This window comes from Thermobia domestica, chromosome 12 (genome assembly GCF_964235325.1).
Source record: "Thermobia domestica chromosome 12, izTheDome1.hap1.1, whole genome shotgun sequence".
NCBI classification, from domain to species: Eukaryota; Metazoa; Arthropoda; class Insecta; order Zygentoma; family Lepismatidae; genus Thermobia; species Thermobia domestica.
Genome location: NC_137465.1, coordinates 10,597,881 through 10,625,144, shown reverse-complemented (window position 1 = coordinate 10,625,144; position 27,264 = coordinate 10,597,881). Strand labels below are relative to the sequence as shown.

General features: G+C 33.7%; 1 protein-coding gene across 3 annotated transcripts; it reads left to right on the top strand.

The window, feature by feature from the left end:
• LOC145666330 (uncharacterized) lies at positions 1-26,753 on the top strand. 3 transcript variants are annotated; one of them, XM_081733435.1, is made up of 4 exons: positions 46-118; positions 12,735-12,855; positions 16,218-16,600; positions 21,665-26,753. In XM_081733435.1, exons 3-4 carry the CDS (start codon positions 16,287-16,289, stop codon positions 22,812-22,814), a joined length of 1,464 nt encoding a protein of 487 aa, XP_081589561.1. In that variant the 5' UTR covers positions 46-118; positions 12,735-12,855; positions 16,218-16,286; the 3' UTR covers positions 22,815-26,753. The 3 variants fall into 3 exon arrangements, with proteins under 3 accessions (XP_081589559.1, XP_081589561.1, XP_081589560.1); XM_081733433.1 differs by lacking the exon at positions 12,735-12,855 and having other exon boundaries at positions 1-118; XM_081733434.1 differs by lacking the exon at positions 46-118 and having other exon boundaries at positions 8,724-12,855.
• The last annotated feature ends 511 nt before the right edge of the window (positions 26,754-27,264 follow it).

Here is a 27,264-nt window from a genome sequence, read left to right as displayed (position 1 = left end):
CGCATATTTTTCGTCGATCTTGTCATCTGTGGCGCACTATACCCGTAAATTTTTCATTACGTTTATAAAAGAAGGTTTCGTGTCATTTGTAGAACACAAGTTTTGGCAAAATATACAGGTAGAATTCAATACTCTACATTGAAAGATAAGTTTACAATGATTTTTTTTTAAAAAATACAAGTGTATTTTATGTTTAGAAATATGGATTACTAGAGTAAAATCATTACGAGTGCTATGGAAGAGGACTATAAATGCGTAGGAAAGAGGACTACATTTGATATTTATGTCGACGTACTGCTTCTGCACGTTATACAAAACCTACCTTTTTATTTTACAAGTTTAGCATTACTCATGTAAAACCGAAATCCTTTGTTACTAAGAGGTTTGTGTACAAACCTTTAGCGTGAGAGATTCGGGTTTGAATTCCGGCGAAGCTCATGTATCAGATTTCATTTTAGGCTAGAGGACCCCATCTCATATAGTCTCGCTGCACTAAACTGAAAATCGAAACAAATTAACTAGATTGAATCCATTACAAGTGCTATAGGAACTAGTTAAACAGCAAAAACTATTGTGTTTTCACTAGCGCCGTTTAGGGGTATACTCAACGTCGATGACGTACCTGTTGCCTACAGACACGCTACCTCACATGCTTACCAATTCTTCCTGCGCTGACTTCGTTAGATACCATTCATACTTTTTAGTGGTCGCCTAGCACAAGTTAGCGTAGTTACAGGTTTACTTTTGGCGCACCACTAGAAAGAATTGTTGAGAACTTCTAATTCTTTTACTGAAAGGTTCTGGAACACAGCCCCCCCCCCCATATAGGTTAGTAGCTAGGTTGGTTCCTTTCTGTACCAAAGTTTAATATTTAATTCACGTAGCGAGCGTTAGCGAATGAAGGCGGGTTAGAGCCCCGCAAGGCCCGTTGTTTTCTGTCTTTATTACAGCTGAATAAGAAGGGGGGAACCTGTGTTCTAGAACCTTCCACTGGGTGACATAAAAATATTCACTTGGCATAGATAAAATTCAAGGAGCCAATAGAAGTAATTATTAAAGAATTACAATTCTTTCATGATTTGCGTATTAATGTGGCTTTTGGATGTGTGGCGTAAACACTACAAATGCAAAAGCACAAACCAACCTGCGTTAGTTGGCCACTAAAAGCACACGTGCTATCTAACAGAGTCAACGCAGTGCTAAGCCGGTGGGCCCGCACGGGTTGCGTCCAAAAATGCAGGCAAGTCAGCCATGGTGGTATGTTCGCAAGCGAGGGTATTGGATAGAAATAGATTTTCGCAATGATACGACTTTCAATAACATTTGGCACGGTTTCGTACTGGTAACACTCCACTTCTAAATATAAAATATAGATTTTGTACACTGTGCAGATATATGCGCCCTGTGGATAATAGCATGTAATATGGCCATCTTTCATATGCATTCACTTCTTTTATCCATCGTAAATGCACCTGTCCCATGTTGTTTCGTACTGTTTTTCTTTTCATTTTTTAATATATATAGTACACGTCGAAACACCGTATCTAAGCCTATAAGCAAATTGTGAAAGAAGTGTATTTTTTTTTTTTTTTTTTAATAATTTTCGCTAGTGGCTGACTTAATTTTATCTATACTAAGTAAAGTAATGTCATGTCATACCCAGTGCAAATATTTTGGACGACTATAAGAAGAAAATCAGTGAAAAATATATGAGTGATTCCATTTCAAATCGTCCAGGGTGGTCCACACGACTGTCTCAGATTTAGTTCATTTTTTAAAATAAGAAACTACATACAAAATTATTAGACCCATATTTTTTCTTTTTGCTGAAAAAAATTTTTTCTTCGATATACAGCCTTCCAAAATGGCCGCCCTCCTCTCGGATTGCTCGAAAAACTGAAAAACATGTCAAATTAAAACTTTTATTGTAGAGAAACAAGTGTACTTAGTAACGTAATCGCAATAGCAGGAAGAGTATAAAGTTGTATATTTCGTTGGAGGGTCAAAATTTGTCTATTGGTCCAATAGAAATCGCGCAATTCACTCGCAATGTTGCCAACTTTGATGAAATTTTTGCTAACTTCAAACATTTTTTTTCTGTCCTCACGAGCAATATCAACCATCTGCTTCTAGCATTGAAATCTACTCCATAAGGTCTCTTGAAAATGTAAAGAACTTACGTTTCTGATTATTACATCCCACGTTATAGCATGATGAAAAGCTGAAAATTTCATTAAGACGCCATGTTTGGACGCCATTTTCTCAAAAACCCCACCTTTTAAAAATCTGAATTTTTTACATGTATTGGAGAAGTACCTAAGTATTTAATATCCGTTAACCGTTCATGCGGCTACAGCCCCTAACATTCGCAAATAATTATTGAAATTTCGTTTTTTGTACTTGCAATGTAAATATTTCCAATGGGCATTTAGGTCCTATACAGAAGGCAATTTTAAAGCGAGTATGAAAATTTTGAGAGATGAATCCTGACATCAAATCAAGTAGAAAAGTTCCTATAAACATGAGTCGAATTCCGCTTAGTTTTCGAGTTACAGGGTTTCCAACTCGGGACCCAAAATCGGTTCGGGACAATAGAAAATAATATATATATATTTCGCGTTAAATAAGAAACTATGTGTTAAAGCTTTGATAATGTTCAGAAAGTTGATTTGTATCAATATGATAATTTTTACGTGCATTGCAATTCAGTTGGCAGTGTTGCCAACTTGCTAGAATTTTTATTTTTTTTCTTTTCAAATGACACTACGTGGATTTTATTTGATATTTGGTATTCATTAATGATTGCAAACATCACACGAAGCACAATTTTCCCTCACATCACCACAGTTTTCGAAAACACATGTATTTCATTAAAAGGTTTTATCTCGTGCGTTATTGATAGTTTGTGTGATTCGGTGTCGTGAACATCGTCCTAGTGTTCTCTGGAACCATGAAAATTGTTTTCACTGGTAACATGACATTGTAGTGCACTAGTTACAGTGTTTGTGTGAATAACAATGGGGAAGTTTTACACAGAGAAAAATCCGATCTCCGTACAGCGGTATATTGTACAAATATACGGTATCCTCTTGCTTACTATAGAAATCATTTTTTCTCAGTGTATTACAGTAAGGACCGTATTAAATGGGTTGATAATTCTAAAAGGCGTAAGATAATTGTGTACAGAAAGAATTCTTGACAAACATTTTGTCTTGCGGTAAAATATATGTATTGCGTGCAGCGCGTCTGCTTAAACGTAGTATTAGGAGAGGATGATTATTCGTGTAAAGGGTGCTTTGAATATTTACCGTGAACAACGTGAATGTGTGTGATATATTGGTGATCACGAAAGAAGATTTAAATATGAAATTATGCACCAGCAAGATAAAGAATTTGTTCCTCTGAATGTAGATTTGGAAACCATTAACCAGACAGTTAACATGCTAAACATGAATGTGCCCCCATTAAAACGGCCGTTATCGGTGACACCGAGACTACGGTGAAGGATTCACATCTCAAAATTTTTCATACTGCCTTTCAAATCGCCTTGTGTACAAGACACAAATAATAATCCTCCCCTAATAGTAAGTTTGGGCTGACACGCAGTACGCAATCCATATATTTTACCGCAAGATAAATTTTTTGTTTAGAATTCTTTCTGCGCACAATCATCTTACGGCTTTTAGCATAATCAACACATTTAATACGGTCCTTACTGCAATAGGACTTCCCCATTGTTACTCACACAAGTGCACTACAATGCCATGCTACCAGTATAAACAATTTTCATGGTTCCAGGGAACACTAGGACGATGTTCATGACACCGAATCACACAAGCTATCAATAACACACGAGATAAAACCTTTTAATGAAATACATGTAAGTTTTCGAAAACTGTGGTGATGTGAGGGAAGATTGTGCTTCGTGTGATGTTTGCAATCATTAATGAATACCAAATATCAAATAAAATCCACGTAGTGTCATTTGAAAAGAAAGAAAAAGAAAAATTCTAGCAAGTTGGCAACACTGCCAACTGAATTGCAATGCACGTAAAAATTATCATATTGATACAAATCAACTTTCTGAACATTATCAAAGCTTTAACACATAGTTTCTTATTTAACGCGAAATATATATATATTATTTTCTATTGTCCCGAACCGATTTTGGGTCCCGAGTTGGAAACCCTGTAACTCGAAAACTAAGCGGAATTCGACTCATGTTTATAGGAACTTTTCTACTTGATTTGATGTCAGGATTCATCTCTCAAAATTTTCATACTCGCTTTAAAATTGCCTTCTGTATAGGACCTAAATGCCCATTGGAAATATTTACATTGCAAGTACAAAAAACGAAATTTCAATAATTATTTGCGAATGTTAGGGGCTGTAGCCGCATGAACGGTTAACGGATATTAAATACTTAGGTACTTCTCCAATACATGTAAAAAATTCAGATTTTTAAAAGGTGGGGTTTTTGAGAAAATGGCGTCCAAACATGGCGTCTTAATGAAATTTTCAGCTTTTCATCATGCTATAACGTTGATCCTATTGGACCAATAGGCAAATTTTGACCCTCCAACGAAACATACAACTTTATACTCTTCCTGCTATTGCGATTACGTTACTAAGTACACTCGTTTCTCTACAATAAAAGTTTTAATTTGACATGTTTTTCAGTTTTTCGAGCAATCCGAGAGGAGGGCGGCCATTTTGGAAGGCTGTATATCGAAGAAAATTTTTTTCAGCAAAAAGAAAAAATATGGGTCTAATAATTTTGTACGTAGTTTCTTATTTTAAAAAATGAACTAAATCTGAGACTATGATGGGGACCAATTGTGGTTTGCCTGGACGATTTGAAATGGAATTGGTCTAATATAGTTTCTGAGCAATTATTTCGAGTGGTGTGTGCCTAAACTAGATCTACATGAATTTTTCAACAATTATTTCAACAATCAGTGTGTGCGGTATTCAGGGGTGGCTTTAGGATTTTACTTTTGAATAGGCCCACTCCCTCACTTACGGATAGATATGCACATTTGATTGATTAATGACAGTAGGAAACTACTTTTACAGTAGTGGTTGATGCTATTTATTAAATAATTATATACCATTAATGTAAATAGTGGAAAACATAGTTGCATCTTTTAGCGTTTAATATATTTTTCAAAATTTTTGGGTAGGCCCGGGTCTACCCACTAAAACCACTACTGGCGGTATTAGTTGTTACTTAGCTAAACCATATTTGTGAATTTCACAAAAGGTTCGATAGTACGTCTTCTATATAAGCCTTCTTGGGTAGGGGGTGTATAGCATCAAAGTTCGTGTTGGTTATATTTTTTTAAGTTTATTGTTTTAAGTTAGGTCTATTCTTATAGTTTTAAGTTAGGTCTATCGCCTAGGCAAGTAAGTTATCTATAATGTTTTTATAAATTAAATATTTTTTCCTAAGTTCTACAAATGTTCCTCTCCTTATTGTTCAGTTGCATCTAATTATTTATTTATTTATTTATTTTTATTTATTTTGCGTTCAGGAGACCACAGTATTGTACATTTGTACATGCGGTATAGAACATGTCAAATTCTATTATTGTCTATATAATAAACTACTACTATAGTTCCTTATGCATCACATTAGTCTTACAACATGATACACATATATACATAGAAATACCATACCTTATCTTTTCATCTACCTAGTTTTATTCATAGTGCGAGAATCTGTACTTTTTTCTTTACATTATGCTATCTTCATTTAGTATTTAGGAAACACGTATTGAAGACATTTGATTATAATAATATATAAATAAGTATGATTACTCATGTAATAATAAAATAAATTGATTCATACAACTACAAGGTTCTAGCTTGAGCATGTCCTGTATCTCATAACCTAATACATATTCTGATGATGTAAAAAATTACCGGCCGATATCTGTTCTCTCTATACTCTCGAAAGTTTTTAAATATGCTGCACTATCACGATCAAATAGCTTTTTTCTCTCTCACAATATTATCTCGCCCTTTCAACACGGTTTTCAAAAATCTAAATCAACGGACACTTCGGTTTTCGACTTTTTAGTGAAAGTCTCCAACATATTTAATGATAAGGAATATGAAGTAGGCTTATTCATCGATCCACAACTGGTTTTCTTCATATTTATTGAACAAGAAATAGCTTTGTTCACTTTTCGAGATCTCAAAACGGCCTACGGACAAGGTACGAGTCATCACCTGGTATTATTAACAAAGGAGTCCCTCAAGGGTCCATTTTAGGCCCGATTCTTTTCTTAATTTATATGAACCACTTACATCAAGTTTTTGACTCCCATGATATAGACTTATATGAGAATGATGTAAATATTTTAGTGAAAGGAAGTACAATGTCGCAGCTAGAAGATAACTTAAACTAACTGTTGAAAGATTGACGACGTGAGCATCCGGTAACAACTTAGAGATAAATATAGACAAATCTAAGGTACTATATATTCTCAGCTTTCACCAAGACTACTGAAAACTCCATCAATAAAGAACGATTCTCAACTTTTAGGCTACTCGTTTTTAGCAAAATTCTTAGGTTTAAATATTCAAGATGGATTTGTCTGGGAAGAACATATTTTAAGCTTATATAATAAATTGTACAGTCTAAATTTTGTTTCATATAGACTAATAGGCACTGTCTCTCGACATACATAGCTTTTACTATACTATGGTAAAATATATTCACTTCTCACTTTTGGAGTTATTTTTTGGGGAGCATCGCACCTTGCCTTATCCATCTTCCGCATACAAAAAAAGATCCATACGTATTATTTTTAACTTGCAACCAAGATCATCTTGTAGAGAAATAGTTAAACTCCATAAAATTCTAACGCTCCCATCTCTGTACATATACAAAAGCATTATCTTTACTAAGTCTAATTGGTATTCCTTTACAGTTATATCTTCTATACATTCACATAATACGAGGCAAGATATGGATGTTTATGTCTCGCAAGAAATGAAAGCTCAACTAGAAGTAGTGTGCGCTTCAGGCCCGTATCCACGGGGGCCTCCTAAAATTTTCACGGTAGACTGGCAAATGAACTATAATATGGTTGCATCCCCCCCTTCCTACATTTTTGGGCTGCCTACAGGCCTGGTGCGCTCTATGTGTACAAGATTGTATAATCACCCCAGAATTTTAAAAACAATAAGAGCACAAGTGTGTTTCAGAATAACGTGTTAAAATTTCTTGTAGATGAAGCCGTTTATAGCGTTTCTGAATATCTAGAGTGTAATTCTTAAACTATGTATACATTTAGGTATAGTGTTTGCTACTATTATTTTTGTTGTCTATTGTAATCTAATTTTTCTTGTGGTGTTTTACTTAACTTTTTAGTTTTTTACTGTTTATTATTATCTTTATCTGTAATTTGATTTATTATTTTCTGATGTGTTCTATGTCTATACAACCTCTATGTGCAGAAAGGATGAACATAACCAAAATGTTCCCCAGAGATTGGGGAATCTTCAGTACATTTTCCATAAATAGCAAAACGATGTTATTTTGCGTTGATCCTATCTCCTTCAAATATAAGAACTGTTATTTTCTTGTCGCGTTATTGAAGCTGGGTAATTGTGATTTTTTTCTTTTTACAATACTTATATGCAAAATGTCGAGCAAAACAAAGTTAGGCAGGCCACTCGAATTAACTGTTGGAAAATTATAATTCAGTCACTAATTTTCTTCGTCTTTCATGTACATTCATATATTTCAACCGTAGTATAGCACTTATAATAATTTTACATTAGTAACCTTACACTTGTAATCACGAAATACGACTTTATAACTATTTAATTCTGCAGCCTGAAGAAAATTGTTCCATATAAACATATCTTTCCAACCAGAATATTGAATTTTACATGTACATTTTACAAAATGTGGTGTGCCGCACCACTTGCAGATTGCGTTAAGGACACTACTCGAAACAGTAGTCGAGAAATTCTAAGTCTTTCTTCTTATTATCCTCCAGAATATTTGCACTGAGAGACATGACAATACCCCATTTAGAATAGATTATGTTGGAGGCAGGCACGAGAAATAATTGTGAAGAAATTAGAATTCATTCGTGATTCAAGTATAAATATAGTATTAGAACATTCGTGAAAAAACTACAGTTCTAATAGCACAAACCAGCCTGCGGTAGGTGACCACTAACAGGTATAAATTTGATTAAAGCTAGTGCGGGCCGAGTGTAGCTGGTTGGTCCGTGCGAGGTAGTGCACGCACGTAATCAACGATACTGAAATATAACGTTTTTGTCATATTATTAGATGTCTTACCTCGCGAAAAGCTCTATCGATCTGAGTAGGCGAAGCGTGTTAGGTTGGTACTGTAGGTTAGACTAATGTTTGTACTTACAAGCATCTTAGTGTTGGGTTTTCATAGTGATACAAGTTCCTACAGCACTTGGAATAATTTCACACGAGTAACTTTTCACATGTAAAAGAAAATACAGCTTTTCTTCATTGTGCAGAAATACTCCAACGGAGGAAAACATATTTAATAAAATATTTTTTCATAACCAGATTATGACTTATGCCGTTAATTTGAATCTTCTAAGCCGTCTCCTTTAGTCTCACCGGCACAACCGTGGGACGTAAACCTCAAAGATTTCAATTCATTGAATTTCTAAGAGATTATAGCAGAACACTAGGAACAAATTCAAAGATTTTATTAAACGCCCGCAGGTACATGGCTTTAGAAGTACATGTGGGGAAAATTAAATGCATGGAAGTTCCCAGCGACGTTAGTATTGCAAACGTTATTTCGCTGGAATGAATTCTTTGGATGTGCGGTAAAATTAGCAGGCGGAAAAATGCCAGGGTCATTTTTAGAGTGCAAAAAAGAACAAATGTCAGGAAGGAAAAACAATGTGTAAATATGTAACATATACAAGAAAGCATTTTCATAAGGCATTTAGCCAGTTGTCCTTTATGAAGTACCTGTTTGGTTTATTGCAATGGCACCTCGATTATTTACTCAGTTATATGTAATAGTCCCGATAGGAGAAATAGCTATGGTATAACGGTTGCTTATGCATTGCTTCAATAGTTGTATGTGAGTTTGAAGTAGCAGAATAGAGCGCAGTTTGCAATAAGCTTGGACATGATATTTCTATACAAGGTTGTTTCTTCCATCTGTGACAAAGTACCTATCGTAAAATTCAAGAATTGAGTTTTTCAAGACTTTATAAAGAAGACGTAGAGTTTTCTGTTCTGCGCCTAAATTGATTTACTAGCGTTTCTTCCATGTGAAGATGTGTTGCAGTGCAAGGCATGTAATACCTAAAACAGTTAGCTTCTCCAGAAGTAGAAGAGCTCGTTGATTATTTTGATTCAATATATATATATATCCGGTTCATAGAGGAGAGTAGGAGAAGAAGAAACTAAGAGTAGACCATTCTGCCACAGTTTCCTACCCAAAATTGGAATGTGCATCAGGCTACTCTTGGAGAGAACTTACCCACAAATAATGTATGTGAGGATAGGAACGATAATTTTCCCGACTTAATTGGTACAACTATCCAACAATTGGAACTTGGTTGAGTACCTACAACAGGACTGCTCGGCAGTGGAGGAAATGATTTTGCAGTATGAAAGGGAACAAGTGCCGAAAAACAAGATAAAGCGAGTGCATGTTGATTTACAGAACAGCCTGAGGAATTTGTGTTTAGATTACATTGACGAAAAAATATCTCTTCAAATATCTTTTATTACGTACAGTCGCTCACAATTTGAGATGTTAAACATGACACAGTAAAAGATGGTTATTCTTGTTACATGTACGAATAATTTATGAGGCTATAGTACAACGAAGCTAACTGTAGATTTCCGTTATTACGAAATTAGACAATACAAAATTATATAATAGTGTAGTCATTGTTGTTACGAATAAGCTATTCTGTATGTAGTATTGCGAATTTGACTACGTTATTTGATTATAAGAATAATATATTGTAATTACTGTTGTTTCACGTTAATTATGTCCTGTATATAGTAAACATCGATACAGGAATAATAGAAAATGAAATAAAAAAAGTACCAGAATATTCATTCGACAAGTTGTGTAGTATAGTCAATTTTTTCTCGAATATTCCAGTGCTGACAATTTGTCTCCAAGGCTAGATATTCTTCACCTAATACATGCAGGAAGTAAGTTCGAGTAATATATTTGAACCTGTTTTCTTATGTATGTATGTCATGTGTTTATATATTGTTTTTTCTTCCTGCAATTTTTTCCGCTCTAAAATCTACCCTGCCATTTTTATAGTGAATCCTTCTTTGAAGTATCTATTATCAAATACCAAGAGACCAAAAACTATATCCACGAAAAATTAAATTATTGAAAGCAGAGAATTCTTGTCTTTATTCAGTTCAACATCTGTGTGCAAATTCTGTCGAAGAATTCCAAGCTTAGAATATACCGTAATTATGCCTGTACTCCTGTGCGGTTGCAACACATGGTCGCTTAAGTGTTCGAAATAAATGCTAAGGGAAATATTTGGATCCAAGAGGGACGGGAATGGCAAATCGCGGAAACTTCATATCGACGAACTGCATAATTAACCCTTTATATAACACTCTTATGGTCATTAGGTCTAGGAGGCTGAAGTTAATAGGTTATGTAGCGAGAATGGAAGAAAATAGGAACGCTGTGAAAATTCTAACTGGAAACCCAATGGAGAAAAAAGACTATTATCAAGGCGGCGCTAATTGAGGACAATATTAAAATTAATCTTGCAGTGAGATAACATTTTTGAGCATAATTGCATGTCATGTTGATACAACCCAGTACTTACGTATAACATTTGATAGGTAAATAGATTATATTGAATTCATTTATATCTAATAGAAGTTTCCTAAGGCGACTGTTGATGGTCCTGATGAAAGATAAAAAAATACACAAAAAAGATTTCTATATTACTTTACACAAATATTGACGTATATTGTGATGAGAGTTATCTGAGGTGAAAACAGACTCTAAGGATTGTATTGTTTCTTAGATTCTGATTTGCCATTAAATTCCCTTCTTTTTTTAATGTAGAACGAATCTATTATCTAGCTCCTGTTTCTTTCTGTCTAATACATATATAATGCTGGTGAACAAAATACAAGCTTAAATGTTTCTTCTTCTTTTGTCTTTCATGAAACGAGGTATTTCTTAGTGCTTTTGATCTGCTAGATAAAATAAATCTAAATTTAATTTTGTACACGAAAAAGAAATAATTTCAAATTCTTCTTTAGGAGATCCAAAGCTCTAAGAAATAGCTCGTGTCATGCACTTTCAAATTTGCAAATAATGCTGGTAACTTTAAATATCAGTTTCTTCTTTTCTTCTAAGGGAAATATTACGTGTTAACTTAGGGAGTTTCTCTTACTACCGCAATTACTTAAGATTAATAGTATTTCACGATATGTATAACAACTTATGCTTTCGAATGAGAGCTCATAATGCTTAATTATCGAAAAATGTTTGGAAATCTAGTAAAAATTGAACATTTTCATTTAAAATACGATGTTGGTATTCTGGGCATTCCGTGGCTGGGTCCCAGCGTGAGTTAAGCCTACTTGCACCAAATGTACCCAAATATTAATAAATTTTATGAACTGTGTCCTGTCTCGTTTCATAGAAGTAGAGCAATCAGTTTATTCATTTAGAAAAATTTCGAATTATTCTACAACATTTGAAAATAGAAAAAATCTGGTCATACATTAGTTGCCATTAGTTCGTGGTTCATTCGTCGTTGTCTTTAAAATGATGCAGGCTTTCATATGGAGAACTTCTTAAAATTAAAAATTTCCTATAAGATGTTAAATTACACCAAACAGAATTTAAAGCTGTAGTGTTTCAAAAGCAGAATAAATTAAAAATGATTCCCATGAACACGCCTTTTTAAGCAATATGGAAATTTTTACCAATTTTTCTTGGAATCAACTTACTTGGAGTTACGAAACTGCTTTAAAATTATCTATATAATTGGATGTGATTCTTTTGTCTCAACACTTTTCAATCGGTCTTGTTAAAGCAGTAAATTTTCCATCCCTTGTCACTTCGCATCTACTAGTGCAAAATATATCATACGATGTCCATAGTATTCGGTGCTAAGATAATTTGTATGTCCATAACCCCAGTCTTCTCAGTTGCATTATGTAGCATGCTCTGCTACATTGAGTTGGAGCTGCCTGTATTTTGGAACACCCTGTATATGCTGGTCTCTGGTTGTGAAACGAAAATATGGACTAATGACAAGAAATGAAAGAAAGAAAAATGTTATAATATCTGATTGTATAAATTACTCCTATTTTTGTATTTCCTCGATTGAGAGAATATTTTGTGTTTGCCTTTTTTTTTTTAAAAAAAAAAAAGAAAAAGTAAAAATCTTAGGTAATGAGATGAAGAGCGTAGGTTGTAGAAGCGAGTTTGTTTGTAACAAATTCAAGGTTAAATCGCGTGACGTAGTGTCTGGTAGTTTGCGCGTGGGCAGCTGCCTCGCTCGTGAGCGAAAGCCGTGAGCCAGGTTAGTTGCTGTGTCGAACGTCCATCTGGAAGGACCTGACTGTTGTATTTGGTCGAATGTTAACGGAGTATGGAGGAATAGAAAGTTTGAAGTTGAATTCTTTTCTTCGTTTGAATTACCGGATCGGAATAATACGAAGTTATTATAAGTTATTGGTTTGGCGTTCTCTAGAAATATCCGATTTCCTACCAAGTTTTCCTCTATTAACTGCACTAATTGGGAACAGTAGAATCGAGTAGAGGTGAATGAGGACAGACGATTCCAATGGCATAATAGAGCAGTTTGGAAATTGGTAAGTACAAACCTAGTGGTAGTTTCTAGAACCTAAACCCTGGTAACCTTGGTTTGGTTAATTAACAGTTTGACTAATACATTTTTTTCCTGCTAACATAAGTAGAAGTAGCTGTTAGACTATTAATTACTAGATTTAAGACTTGGTATGAAAATAATTCGTGATTTGATATCGAAATAAAAATTGCATTTAGCGTCCCATTATAGTCTTTTTGAGATTTCTATTGAGAGATTGATTTCGACGTCGAATTAAATTTTCTTGTTTCTTGCTTTGCGAGTTTGATATTTTTCGCGTTATATTGTATTTAAATCATTGGTCAAGTCGTGGTCGCTTTTGACTAAGTTTCGATACTTTCTATTCCGGGTAAATTTTATTAACTTTTGAAATTGTTAATAGCGTTAGGTTTGTTCTTGTTTGGAATTATTTATTTAATCAAAGTATATTTAACTATTTTTCAAGTAACTTTCACTTATTATTCAGTTGCATTTGAATTACTTTTTCACTTTTCATAGTAAGAAGCTCATTCACAGAATTTAAATTGTTGTTGTTAGTTTGTATTTATTTCCTTGATTTTTGATTATTTGTAATAAAAAGTCAATTGAATATTTTCTTTCATTTAAAATAATATTTAGTATTTGTAATCTTGATAACCTTGCATTTTCGTTTGGGAGATTTGAAGCCTGCATTACTTGGGGGATTCCATTTTTTTTTTTTTTAATGCCAGATATCAGAACCGTGTCAAAAGATAGTTTGGCTAAACTTAATCATTGCTTATTTGTCTTGAATAGAATTAAGGTAGATGTCAAACAATCCTCGGCACAAGGTTCGTTACAAGTTCGACGCAGCAACTCTCCTCTTGTTTGATGAGGCATCTCTCCCTGAAATTTGTAAGGCAATTAATTTTTTCATTTTTGGAATTGTTTGTTAAAAATAAGGTTAACGACTACTACTGTTTTGGTATATTAATGCTATACATTCTAAAGAGAGAAAAATTCCAGAGAGCGAGGAAACAAAATCCGATTGAATTGTATATATTTAGAACCCTGGGGATAGTTTCTGTAGTATTTCGTAGTTTGCTTAGATTTAGTGGCAGTTTGTTTTGTTAATAGTATATGTTTAATATCTTTGATATATTTTGTATTTTGCTAGTTATAGTTTATATATTTATATGCTATGTAAATGTCGGAGGAGTACGTAAGCATAAACATGCCTGATGTAGATTCGAGTTTTGATTGGAATACCATTGATCAAACTGGATTTGACGAAAGTATCTTTGATAGATCGACAATGAGTTTAACGCCACCGCTTAGAGATTCTCTATTATATGTTAGTTCAAGATAAAATAGGGAAATTTTGAATAGCCCGAGTCATAATGGATCAGAAGGAGACAGAAGTCAACCTAAATTGTTTTGTAGGTCAAATAGTTCCAGTTTAGAAAATCCTTTTAGTAGAGACTTTAGTTGTTTAGCTCAACCTCCTTCAACTGTTCATAGGTCTTTTCAAAGAAATAGTTTTCATTCTGGAAGAAATTTGTTTTTGAATGAGCCTGAAGTAGGACAAGCCCCCTCAAATGAGTATGTTGATAATAATGCCCCGTTAGGAAGTGCTAGTAATTTAAATCCTTTGGGAAAAGTTTGTGCAATATAGCTAATAGGCAGGTAGAATTTAACTTACCACCTGAGAGTTCTCAACCTGTGGGCCAGAGTAAGGGATTTGATAAATATCAACGTTTAGGACAGTATTATAGGAGAGTTTCAGCAATAAAAAATTCTACTCCAGTTAATCTGTATAGTAGAGGAAATCCTATTTTAATAAATAAAAGTAGTCAACAGATATATGAGGGTTGTTCAAAAAGTAAAGAGCATTTAGGAGAACTAAATTCTAAACCGCTTCCAAAGCTATTTTCTGGCAATTATTGCGATCAGTTTATTTTTCAAAAGATTGCTGAATTGTTGGATCAGAAATTTAAGAATTTTAGGAAGATTGATGGAAAAAATAGTTACATTATTTTTGATTTGTTAGTCAACGTGGAGCAAATCATTGAATGTACAAGCTTCCCATTGAATGCTATTTATAGTACCTTATTATCCAAAAGCGAAGGAGAATTTCTGGACGAAATTCAGCGTGCTATTTATTTGAATATTTCTTGGCCACGATTCAAAAAACTGATTTTTGAGAAATTTATCACGAATTCCATTAGACATACGTTAATATCAGAAAGGTTATTTAGGAAGCAAAGGTTAACTGAATCTGTTGATCAGTATATTAATGATATCTATTATACTGCTTTAATCTTGGATTGTTATGGTGATGAAGAACAATTGATTCGTATCATGCTTGATGGCATGAATTCCGCGGTGAGATTTAAAATGTTTGGTCTTTCTATTCCAAGAAATTTAGAAGAACTTAGAAGAATTTCGTTAGTATTTTCAAAAATCTTTCGAGATCAGGTTGAATATAATAAAAAGATAGATTATAAGTCAACTAGTAATTCTATTGCTTTGGTAAATAAAAATGATAGAGAGTGCCGTTCTAAAGAAAAGAATTATTACTGCTGTAGAATTTCCAATATTTATTCGTTTTTCAATGTTCGTGATGCCGTTGCGCCCTTAGTTTGCAACTCTGCTTGACAACTGTGGTATTGTATGTTTGTGTTTCATATGTAAATTTGAAATACGTAATAACCTGACGTAATGCCATTTGAAGAAACCACTGTATTTTGAGTTGGCAGCACTTTTAAAGTGATTTTATTTCAACGTATATTAAACATTGTCCCATGCCAATGTTTGCATGGTACGAAACATGAACGTTTTCTATCTATTAATTTAAAAGCTACAATGGCTTATCAGTTTAAATGGTCCATTTTGTGTAAGCATACGATATTAAATTTTACATACTTAGCTGCGTCATCAGCTGTGAAAAAAAGGAACAATTTTATTTTTTTCATATTACTTTTCCTTGAGACATCTTGATTGATACCACTGTTCCATACCGTTCCACTTCTACCATGATTATCATCCAAATTAAGTAAAATATATCTTTGAGTATGGTTCAAAATTTTGCTATAGATGTTGAACATACTATAGTTATTCAATTTATCTTTAGAATGGGGCAACTGTGTAGATTTATCATAAAGTATGTGGTTAATTTTTTCACCATAGTATCATATATCTCAACAATGTAAGCTTAAGACCCTTCTAATCATAAGTTTTAACATCTAGTCAATGTTGTAGGAAATCTCAATAAACCTAATATTCAAAGTAAACAATCATATTTTTGAATGATTAGTTCAACTTGAATTCTAGTCTTACTTAATTGTATAAATGTACACATTGATCAATAAAGTTTTTTAATGCTTCCAGAATTCTTTGCAACTCTTAGTCACTGAAGATTGAAAGTTTCCAGTCCGAAACGCCAATTGAGTTAGCTTAATGGCTTCAATGGAAGTTCAAATGAAAAAAGAAAGGGACTGTATTGAAGATTTCAATTATGAACTACATAATAATAATCACATTGCTCTGGAACACAAGGATGCTCTTTTAACATCTTTGTCATATTTGGAATATAAAAAACAAGGGGAAAAGAGGATAAATGAAGATAATGACAGTAAGTTATCTAAGTTGGGAGATACTTCAGTAACTAATCCTACAGTCCCTTTAGCATGCTACGAATATAATACAATAGCTGCATTCAACGATTACGGAAGAGTTTGTCAAGAAATTGGAATTAATTCTCAGAAACTCAGGTACGTTTATGTAATGTATTTCTTTATATATATAGGGTGTTTCAAAATAACGCCAACAACGTTTGGCAGGTGATTCCTGACACAAAGATAAAACAAAAAGTATAGACCAACCTGGGTGCACAGATGCTTCCTTTCGAAGTTATATGCTGCCGGAAACATGAAAAAATTAATTTTATTGGTCCATAGCTCCAAAACTATGGGGCCTGTCGTAGTCGGCTCAAGAATTCACTTAGGAACTGGTATGTGCCCCATCCAAATTTCAGAATCCTGCGGTACTTCCGGAACAATTTTTATAGATGTAGTTGGTTGGTTAACACTTCAGATTATATGCCCGTAGCCAAACTCCCTCTATAAAAACTTACTTGTGTATCTTAGGATTCTCAAACATGGACTTTTGGATAGGGCACATACTAGTTCCTAAGTGAAGTCTTGATCCGACTACGGTAACTCTCATAGTTTTGTAGCTATGGGCCTTCAAAGTTCATTTTTTCATGTTTTCGGCAACCTATAATTCCGAAAGGATGCATGTCTGCACCCAGGTTAGTCCATACTTTTGGTCTTATCTTGGTTCAAGAATCACCTCCCAAACCTTGTAGGTGTTTCTTTGAAACACCCTGTATACATATGAAGAGCTTATCTGAAAAGGAAACATTAAAATTTGTCTACATGTACTTTCAAACAGTTTCTGAATTTTTGTGATGAGTTCTATAGTTTTACGCAAGCAAAAAAAAAATTATAAAAAACGCCATGTAAAGTCAGTCGTTTTTACCACATTCACTATGCTTATTCCGTTAGGTATTTCTCATTCAAAAAGAAACACGCCAAAAATGTTTTCGTATTTTCGTTCAAGGTTTTTTTTTCTGTGTGAGTGTGTGTACTTGTTTATTCAAAACGACACATTTGAAATGCTCATTCAGGTCATCTTTTCCTTTTCTAATAAAATAAGCAATTATGTAAATGTTCCTTTTTCGAAAAAAGCTCCTCATATATATAACTTATCCTCTTTTTCATTTACTTTAGGTAAGAGTAATATCATAAACAGTTCAATTAATAAAAGATGGAAGGAACTTAGGATCTTGCGTTTTTTTTCTTTTTTTTTTTTAGGATCGCACTTAATGGTGACACGTTGCACTAGCTGAGTGGACAAATGAACAACAAATTTGACAAGAATGTGTCTTGCATGTGTTGCGCGATCTACTAACATATTGTGAAAAGACGGCGTCTAATGTAATTCCAAATTTCGGGCAAAGAAAGCATGATCGAATGGATCAACAAAATAACCCGAGATGTACTTTTATAGCTCGAGCAAATCATTACTTTCTCGTGTCGTACTTGAATGTACCATCCCTCGCACACTTCTAACATTGCTCGAAATGCGTATTTAATTTTTATAACTTCACCTTAAGGTCTGTGTGTTCAAATTGCATATATTTCGTCCTAATGAAAATCAGAGATAATAACTTTTGACTTTTATTTTGTTTAATATATATTTTTCTATGATTTGTAGTTGTTGATATTATTCATACCAAGGAGATATTATTATATTACTTCAACTTCTGCGTGTAGGCGTCTAGATTTAAAGATTATACTGGACGTTGATCAGGGCCCAACCATTGTCCTGGCCGTTCACGATTGTCGTAGAGGATTTCTTTTTAAATCAGAAGTGACATTATGATACAAGAGTATGTGCATGTATTTAAGACGTATGTGTTTCTCTGCTTTACTGACGTAACTTTCTCCGCTTATCTTATTATTAAAAGGAAAAACAGTAATTGTTACTCAATATGAGACAAAATTTAAATACTAATACTAAAATGCCTGTTTACCTAAGATTAAAGAAAACCTAACTACTATATTAAATAAAAATCAGTCAGTGAAATAATGTAACTCTAGTACTTTGAGAATAAATAATATAAACTACTCATTAAGTTATACATCTTCTCAGGTTTTGAACCTTGCAAGGATTTTTTCTTTTTTTTTTAGCGACAGTGTATGAAGGTCTTTTCTTTCTGAAACTTATTTTAAAATACTAAACTGAAATCATAATGTTCAATATTATTGTAAAAGTATGTTGGAAAGCTACATAGTATCTAAATAAGCTAAAATTCAAAGTTTTGACTTGTTTATCATGTCATATAATAAAAGTGGACGAACTCTAGCATAATAATATATCAAGCTCTGTTTGGTTTTCAAGGAAATTTTCTCTGAATGCCTTTTCCATGTAAAGGATCTATGTTATAAAGTTTAAATCAATAAGTAGGTTAATTTGTATTTTCTTTGAGATTTCCTTCATTTTCCTCCTTTAAACAACTAGTACGCGTATACATATATTACCGTAAAATTAGGTGTTATGTAATTTTAATATATATATATATATATATATATATATATATATATATATATATATTTCCAATTAATACTGCGTTTGCATATTTGTTTTCTGTGTTAAAGTCAATCCATCTTGGAGGCTGCGGTGGCTCAGTGGTAGCGCATTCACCTCTGATGCATGGGGTCCGTGGTTCGACCCCAGCTCACACCAAATGAGGTTAGTGTTTGACAAACACCGTTTGCATGAGTTTTCTCAGAGTTCTCCGTTTCCTCCCACTTTCCTCATTCCACCATTTCATTCATATGTCATCACCACCGTCTCCTTTAGCCTCGCCGACATAAGCATTGGACATAAAACTTAAGTATTTTATTTCATTTCATTTCGATCCATCTTGGAAGGGATGATCCCCTTATTTACCAGATCCCGCGAAAATATAGAAAAATAAAAGTTTGATTTTTTTATCCATTAAGCATTTGCGATCATTCTCTTAGAGAAATACAGTTTCACTTTTAGGTTTTGATTTTTTATGTAGAGAGCGTTACATATAGAGAGTGATCAAGAGTTTAAAAGCCAGTTTCACATGCTACTTATGCAATGTTTTCGAAGAGATCAAATTTGAAATTCGTAACAACTCGATTTCTATTCTGTCGAATAACATATGATTGTCACGGTATTCGACAATGAGGTACGTTTAATAATCAGTAATATGAAATGTGTTCTCTTAGAACTGTAATACATGCCATACATTTTCGCGTGCTGTGATGAGAATTTAGAGAAGTTAGCGGGACAACTTTGAGATGCGGACTTTTTTGGATTGTGATGAGGATGAGCTGGAAATTTTCTCGTATATCCGACACATACTTAATGGGCCTCAAGTTCGGAAAACTCTTAAGCCATGCAATCAGTGAAATATCATTCCCATTGAATAATTCAGTTATTAATATTACTGCACGACAAGAATGGTGCTAATTTTCATGTACCGAAACTGTGGTATCAGTACTTTCTGAATATCTTAAAAATGAATACAATGATTTAATCACGATACGTCTGAGGAGTCAAGGGTTTTTAGTCCATCTCATAAATGGAGGTTCGTCCAAAAATCTAGATGATGCCATTAAATTAGTAATGTAATATCGGATCTTGTAGCGATGGAAACGGATCCCAACCTCTCTCCGCACTTAAAACATCTGAAGAGTCTCAATGTGGACTGAATCATGATGCATTGCTAAATAGTACAAATGCTCATTGTTCTTGGGAACATCGTATATCGCTCCTATCTGTGATGGAGGAGAGGGGGAGATATATATATATATATATATATATATATATATATATATATACTGGCTTTTTCACATGAAGTCATACGTTATTGAAGTACTGGTATATCTTTTGTCGTGAAATTGAGGTACCAGTTGCAGCAGAGACCTCACCGATGTGGGCTTGAATCATGCATTTACGGAGATCAGTCGTAAAATGAAATAACGGTCTCCCCATTTACTGTGCATTACCCTAGTCGTTTCGTGTTCGTTCTTGTCCGCTGGAACTACTGCCATATACTGAGAACTATTTGTTGGGAAGCATTGAACCATCTTCCCACTTCGGCTGAGGGCTGTCTTGTTTTCACTTGACGTACTGCTCGCAAGGGCCGTGCTTGATCTAGACTTACGCTATGACTCTTCTTGGACTGTCAAATATAACGTCGACCTCAGTCAGTGCATTGTTATTTCTGGCAAGGTTATTTTTCAGCAATTTCATAGATTGCTGTCGCATATTGTTTCGTACATAGTCGTGGTATTACATATTTTGTATCTCCCACTAGAATTGGCATTTTGCATTACAAATGTGTTCACTATTCGTGCATTTCCGTCCAATTTAAGACACGTGTATATACCAGACGTATCAAGAGCCGCGGGCCATAAATCAACTCAGTTATGAGTAGGATACGAAAGAATGAAAACAGAAGAATGACTTTATAAATAGGTTCACAATTTTCAATTTCAAAGGGTGGATTTTTGCCAACTGGATCAGATATTCGGGCTTCATACTGGTACCGCATCCTTTGTTCATTTCGAAAGTATCGCTTCCAGTTCAGCAAGCTCTTTGAATGGGAAGTAACGTCACCAATAATGACAAGCTAAACGTTCATATTTATCAGCAAGGGAACCTAGAATACTCGAAATCTCATTTCAATAATGTTCTATTGTTGGTATAGTAAAGACGAGGGAACAACCTGCAGAACTGACGATGTTGTTTTCTCATTTCTGTACATAAGGCGCGTTATCAGTGTAGTATCTTAACGGCTGCTGCAATTGGAAAAGGTACAGAATTTTAAATTGAAAAATACCTATTTTGAAGAACTTTCATCTCTATCCTTTTCATAATATTTTTAGTTAACATACTTGTCCTATGTACCCACACATTTCATACATTTGATATATATACAACATATAATAATACATTAAAGTAGATTAACAGGGATTTCTTATTAGTATATGCTTTATGTAAAACCTATGCAACTACTATCTACTGTGTATTGCAAGTACCCAATTTATAGGTGACTCAATTCTAATTTACCATACTGACAGCGTACTGATATAAATGTATGTAACTTTTTACGTGTTTAAACTGTATCTGTAGTAGTTTCCATTCTTTAGATTGCAGGTATTATATATTGCAATTTCCAGTTCGGTTTGTTATTTCAATAGTCACCCTTTTCATAAATGTAATCTTTTCAGGAAAAGCAGTAGACTTCTTTCAGAGAAGGAAATGTTATCTCATCCAGGTGAGAAATCCGATTCGTGGATGGAGAGTGAAATAGGATATAGTCCAAGATCAAAGTTACGAAAACACATAATAACAAATTTAGATGAAGAAACTTATATATATGATACATGTGGAAAGGGATTTAAGAGGAGACTAAATTCCAGAGGATACATAAGAGGAGCAACAGGTGAAAAACCTTTTAGATGTCAGGAATGTGGGAGGCGGTTTATTCAGAAATCTAATTTTGAAAAGCATAAGTTAACACATACATATGATAACGCTGTCGCATGTAATGAGTGTGGTAAGATATTTCAAAATAAATTAAAATTAAAAAAACATGTGCCTACACATATGAATGAGAAACCTTATAAGTGCAATGAGTGTGGAAAGGTGCTTATGCGAAGATCAATTTTTTTAAGACATTTATCAACACACACGGATGAAAAACCGTATATGTGTAAAGAGTGCGGGAAAAGCTTTAGGCGGAAGGACACTTTGGATAGCCACATCTTAATACATAAAAATGAGAAACTGTATGCCTGTCTTAAGTGTGGTAAAGAATATAATGATAAATCTTATTTAAGAAAGCACATATTAAATCACGGAAACGAAAAACGTTTTACGTGTGGTAAGTGTTGGAAGAAATTTCGTTCTAAAACAACCTTGAAAGAACACATGGTAATACATACAGGTGAGAGGGATTATGTATGTGAAAAGTGTGGGAAAAACTTTAATTTTAAATCAAATTACAGGGAACATTTGCAATTACATACAGATGAAAAGCCTCATATCTGCGATAATTGTGGCAAGGGATTTAAACTTAAATCAGGTTTGAGAAAACATATAGTCACACATTTAGAAATCATACGTTATACATGTAATAATTGTGGGAAAGGATTTAATTGCTTACCACAGTTCAAAATCCATAGGATGACACATAGTAAAGAGAAACCTCATGTCTGTCTTGAGTGTGGAAAGGGGTTTAATCTTAAAAAGACTTTAAAAAGTCACTGGGTAACACATACTGGTGAGAGGCCTTATGTGTGTGAGATATGTCAGAAGAGCTTTAAGTTTCAACCAAATTTGATAGTCCATATGAAAACACATACAGATGTAAAATAACTTGTATGCATCTTGTGTGGAAGGAGGTTTAATCTGAAATAGCATTTTAGCAAACATTTTGACATAGAAGAAACACCATATTTTGCGAAGAAATTCAATCTTACATCAACTCGAAGGCATCGTGTATTAAGACATACAATTAAGAAGTATCAGCAGACCCGTAAAGCTTTTAGTCGAAAATAGAATAACTAAATACTAACATGTGAGAGATGATATTTTTCATTTGTGTTCAATATAACTTACTGATCTTGGTTGTCTGTTTTCTGAAAAGCTAAGTTGTACAGATCAGAAGCTTAATATGTATCAGCATTATGAAAAGGATTAAATAGATAATCACGTATCGAAGGACCTACCGTACTACATAAAACCGAGGAGACTCAGATACTAGATGTTTGATTAAAGGGATTGTTGACAATTCTTGTTTCACATAAGATATGTTAATCCATAAGCATGGATTCTATAATACGTGTTACGAGCATATGAATGCATTCAGTTCACAGATTGCTTCGAATATTGCACCTTAAGGAATAATGATTAATCAATTACATACTACTAAAGACTGTGGATAGGAACTTATTCTAGAGATTGTATTAAAGCAGACCGTAACACAGACAAGATTGAAGCTTTGTCCGTTCTAAATGGCAGAGGGAATCAAATATATAGTTTCAGAAATTTGTTCAGCATCAGATAAAAAAAGCTTTATATATATAAAGTCCTTCCTGTACATATTTAACTTTTTTGGAAAAGGATAACTGCTTATCTTTTAACTTTTATATTATTTTTCTTTAGATTTTCCTTTATTATATTTTTCTTTATATATCTAGTCTAAATAATATAATTATTTACTAATGTATCTCTCATGATCAGGATACACGATTCAAGAGCTCCCTCGTAGCTAAGCGGTTGGCGTATGCGCCTTTGTTGTGGGAGACCAGGGTTCGATTCTCGGTGGAAACTCGTGTGGTTCGAATTCCACGTTAGTCAGTAGGTCCACGTACCAGCCTCGCTGGTGGACGGAACGTTAAACTCAATCAACTCAACTGAAGACCTCACAGTTTTAGGTTAACAATTACGTAGAACAAGTTTTGATACTCAATTGTTAGTTCATTTAACAACAGATAATGAAAGTATGGTCGAATGAACGCTACAACATACAATACATTAATAGTCTTCAATATCCAAAGGTATCACTTTGTTAGAACAACAGCTGTAAATGCTTGCTATCGTGACTTCTGAACGGTAATATTTACTTCTCATTACAAAGGGTGGAGTCAATGCAACACAGTGTAAATATAAAGTCGTAGTGTAAGTTGACTGCAATGGTGGACCGCGGTGGTTCAGTGATAGAGCGTTAACCACTGGTGCATGGGATTGTTGGTTCGATATCAGCCCACGCCAAATGAGCTTTGTGGTGGACAAACACCGTGTATGTAGGTTTTCTCGGGGTTCCCCCGTTTCCTTCTACCTCATTCCACCATTTCATTCATTTCTCCAGTATCGTTTCCTTTAGGCTGGCCGGCATAATCGTGGGACGTAAACCTGAAAGATTTCATTTTGACCGAGATCGTAATTATGATCATTTGTTTAAATTACTGCTGATACTAATTACATTGTGTGAAAAAGTTAACTATGATCGTAGATTTCGATTCAGTCAAGGTATGGCGAGCAAGAAAATAATAGTTTTCCCTGTAACCTTTCTTTTTGGTCATGAGAAACTCATTTTAAAATAAACTACATATTTGTACTCTCATCGTCTTTGTATGATTTATTCAAATGCACGAAAGCACTGGGGAGCGTAAAATACCCGCTCTAAGTAATTGCATTTTCATATAAAGGGTTCTGAAGCAAGACCTAAACGGAAATGGTTATGACTAATCGTGACAATATAAGACAACATAAGATAGATAAGATACATAAGAATCGGTTAACACAAAATGTAATTTACAGATGGGCATGTTTTTCTGTAGGATTCAAGTTGTAGATATCTCAAGCCATAAAATAAACTGATGACGTGACTATTATGTGTTTGGATTTTGCCATTATCCCAAATTAATGTTGTTTTATGAATGTTAACACTGTTTTATGGTTTCAGCAGTCTTTTTAGAGAATTTCAGTTTTTGTAAGACTGACCATGTAAGACAGATACCAACAACTAGAGTCTATTTGTGGGCTTAATTCATTTTAACTTGTCTTCATATGCCACGTGAGGTTGCGAACGACACTTTCTCCTGTTCTGTGAGTTGTTAGCCACATCTGGACTCGAATCCAATTTATTTGTTGAATGTAGAGGTCATTCAAGCTCTTCTCGCAAAACGGAAACACTCTTTACCATGCTGTCTAGCTATATATTGCTCCACAGACCTTGGTAGGTCCATGTGGACTTTTGGATGTGCAGACCCTTGAACGGAAATATCATCTGATCTAATTCTTATTTTCTTCAACATATCATAGGGTATTAAATACATTTTACAAGTTAATTCACCTCAATAATATTATTTATATTTCTCAGTAATAATTTTCCTCTATCTCTACGTAAAATTTATGATCTTTGAGTCTAAAACATGTTCCGCAATAGACAAATCCCTAATCTTTAATATAAACAAATGCCTGAAACGCGAAAATGTTCATTTTAGGATCGGGGAGAATGTAGGAGAAGTGAAAGGGTATTATGGGTGTTAATAAACCGTAACTATGTTAGAAGATGAATGTTCTTATTTGTTCAAGTTTAGTGTCTCTCTTCCGCATTGAATGTCAGACACAGACCTACACTTTAAGGTAGAATCGAAACCACTGTAATGCTGTTCCAGCGCGAATCAAACTTGAAGTATTAAATTTTACAATAATTATATTTACTAATTCCTTTACAGACCAAGAAATTTTAAATGAGGTTTAAATGTGATTAGAGATTAGTTGGAATAACAGAAAAATAATATAAGACAGTTTAATTTACATGTGATGAACTTAGTAAATAGTAGCGTATTGTTTGTGTGTTAATTGTGCTATTCTTATGATTCTGTTTACAGTTTCTTGCTGTTATCGAAGTAACTGCTCTTAACAACTTCATACATATGCTTTAACCCAGCTTTATTCACATACAGAATGATGAACAATTCACCTTCCTAAACTTGTAGAATGAACCCATCTAAAACTTTTGCAGATAGTGTTGAGTCAATACGTGATAGTGTTGTTTGAATTTTCTATAAGAGCTTTGAAGGTTGTGATGCCAAAATTTTGTTATCTTTCAAAGTTTTTAACAGTACTGACATTATGTGATGTTTAATGCTATCAAAACCTAAAATCTTTTGTATATTTTTTTTACCTTGTGAAGATTGTATATATTAATATGTTTTGTGCAGTTCTAAAAAAGTCTACTCAGAAAAGTTTAAAGTTGAGTGATTTTTTCTTAAACTTCAACTAACCTCTATATTCAAAACGGTCTCCCTACACCACACCGTTAGCTTCCTAATTAAATGTGTACCCTGTTGATACCACCAAAGTTAAATCATTTTGAAGTAGGCCTATAGTATAAGTTCGTACGAAATTAAAATAACTTACCTTTGGTCACCTAAGTTCAATTGTGATGATATCAGTGGAAGATCTAGGTGAACTGAAGTCTTCTCACATAAAAAATATTATTAAAATTAGTTACAATGGATCTCTTAGTAGAATTGGAATATTTTTTTGTAAGGTGAAAATAGTGTAATAAAAATTTGAATTAAAATTAATGAAAATGTTGTAAATGTGACTGAATGGGTATCACTTTTCTAACTTTTTAACCATGCTCCTGTTTCAGCAACAAAACTAGCCAGTGCCATGCCGTGGGGGGCGGGACAAGCGGAACGAAAGCCCCGGTCGGTGAAGTAAGGGGACACAAAATTCGGGAGTAAACAAGAAAAGATATATATATATATAAAATGGAAGGAAAAAGGAATAAAGAGTGCTCAAAATCAAAGGAAAGCAGGGTTTATATTTGAAAGTTTACTTACGCTTTGCGCCCATCATGGTGGCACTTCGCGGCTGGTCTGTGGACCTCACTCATATGTACGATAGCGCCGTCGTATACTTATTTATTTATTTATTTATTTATTTATTTCATTTTCCGCCGTAAGAACTTAGCGTTCATGGCTTCGTCAAGAGATACAGTTAATATTACAAGTTATAATAATAATAATTGCAAGAGATACGCTACAATTAGTATTACAATTATTAAAAAAATAATATATAATAATACAATATATAAAGTAATAATATAAAATATATACGTAACAATAAAACAAACTAAGTGTACTTTTAGAGAAAATATAAATTTACCTTGTTTTATATATTTTAAAATTCAAATAAATTTTGATATTTACATTATAAAGAAAGATCACAGTGAAGATATTCATCTAAACCATAGAAAAGATGTTTGAGTAACAGTAACTTGAGGTGTCTTTTAAACTGCAAGTTT

Excerpts from the sequence above, each read along its gene's own strand:
- LOC145666330 (XM_081733433.1), top strand. The coding sequence starts at position 16,287 with ATGGCTTCAATGGAAGTTCAAATGAAAAAAGAAAGGGACTGTATTGAA. Across the intron at positions 16,601-21,664 it reads ATTAATTCTCAGAAACTCAG|GAAAAGCAGTAGACTTCTTT; the intron begins GTACGTTTATGT and ends TAATCTTTTCAG.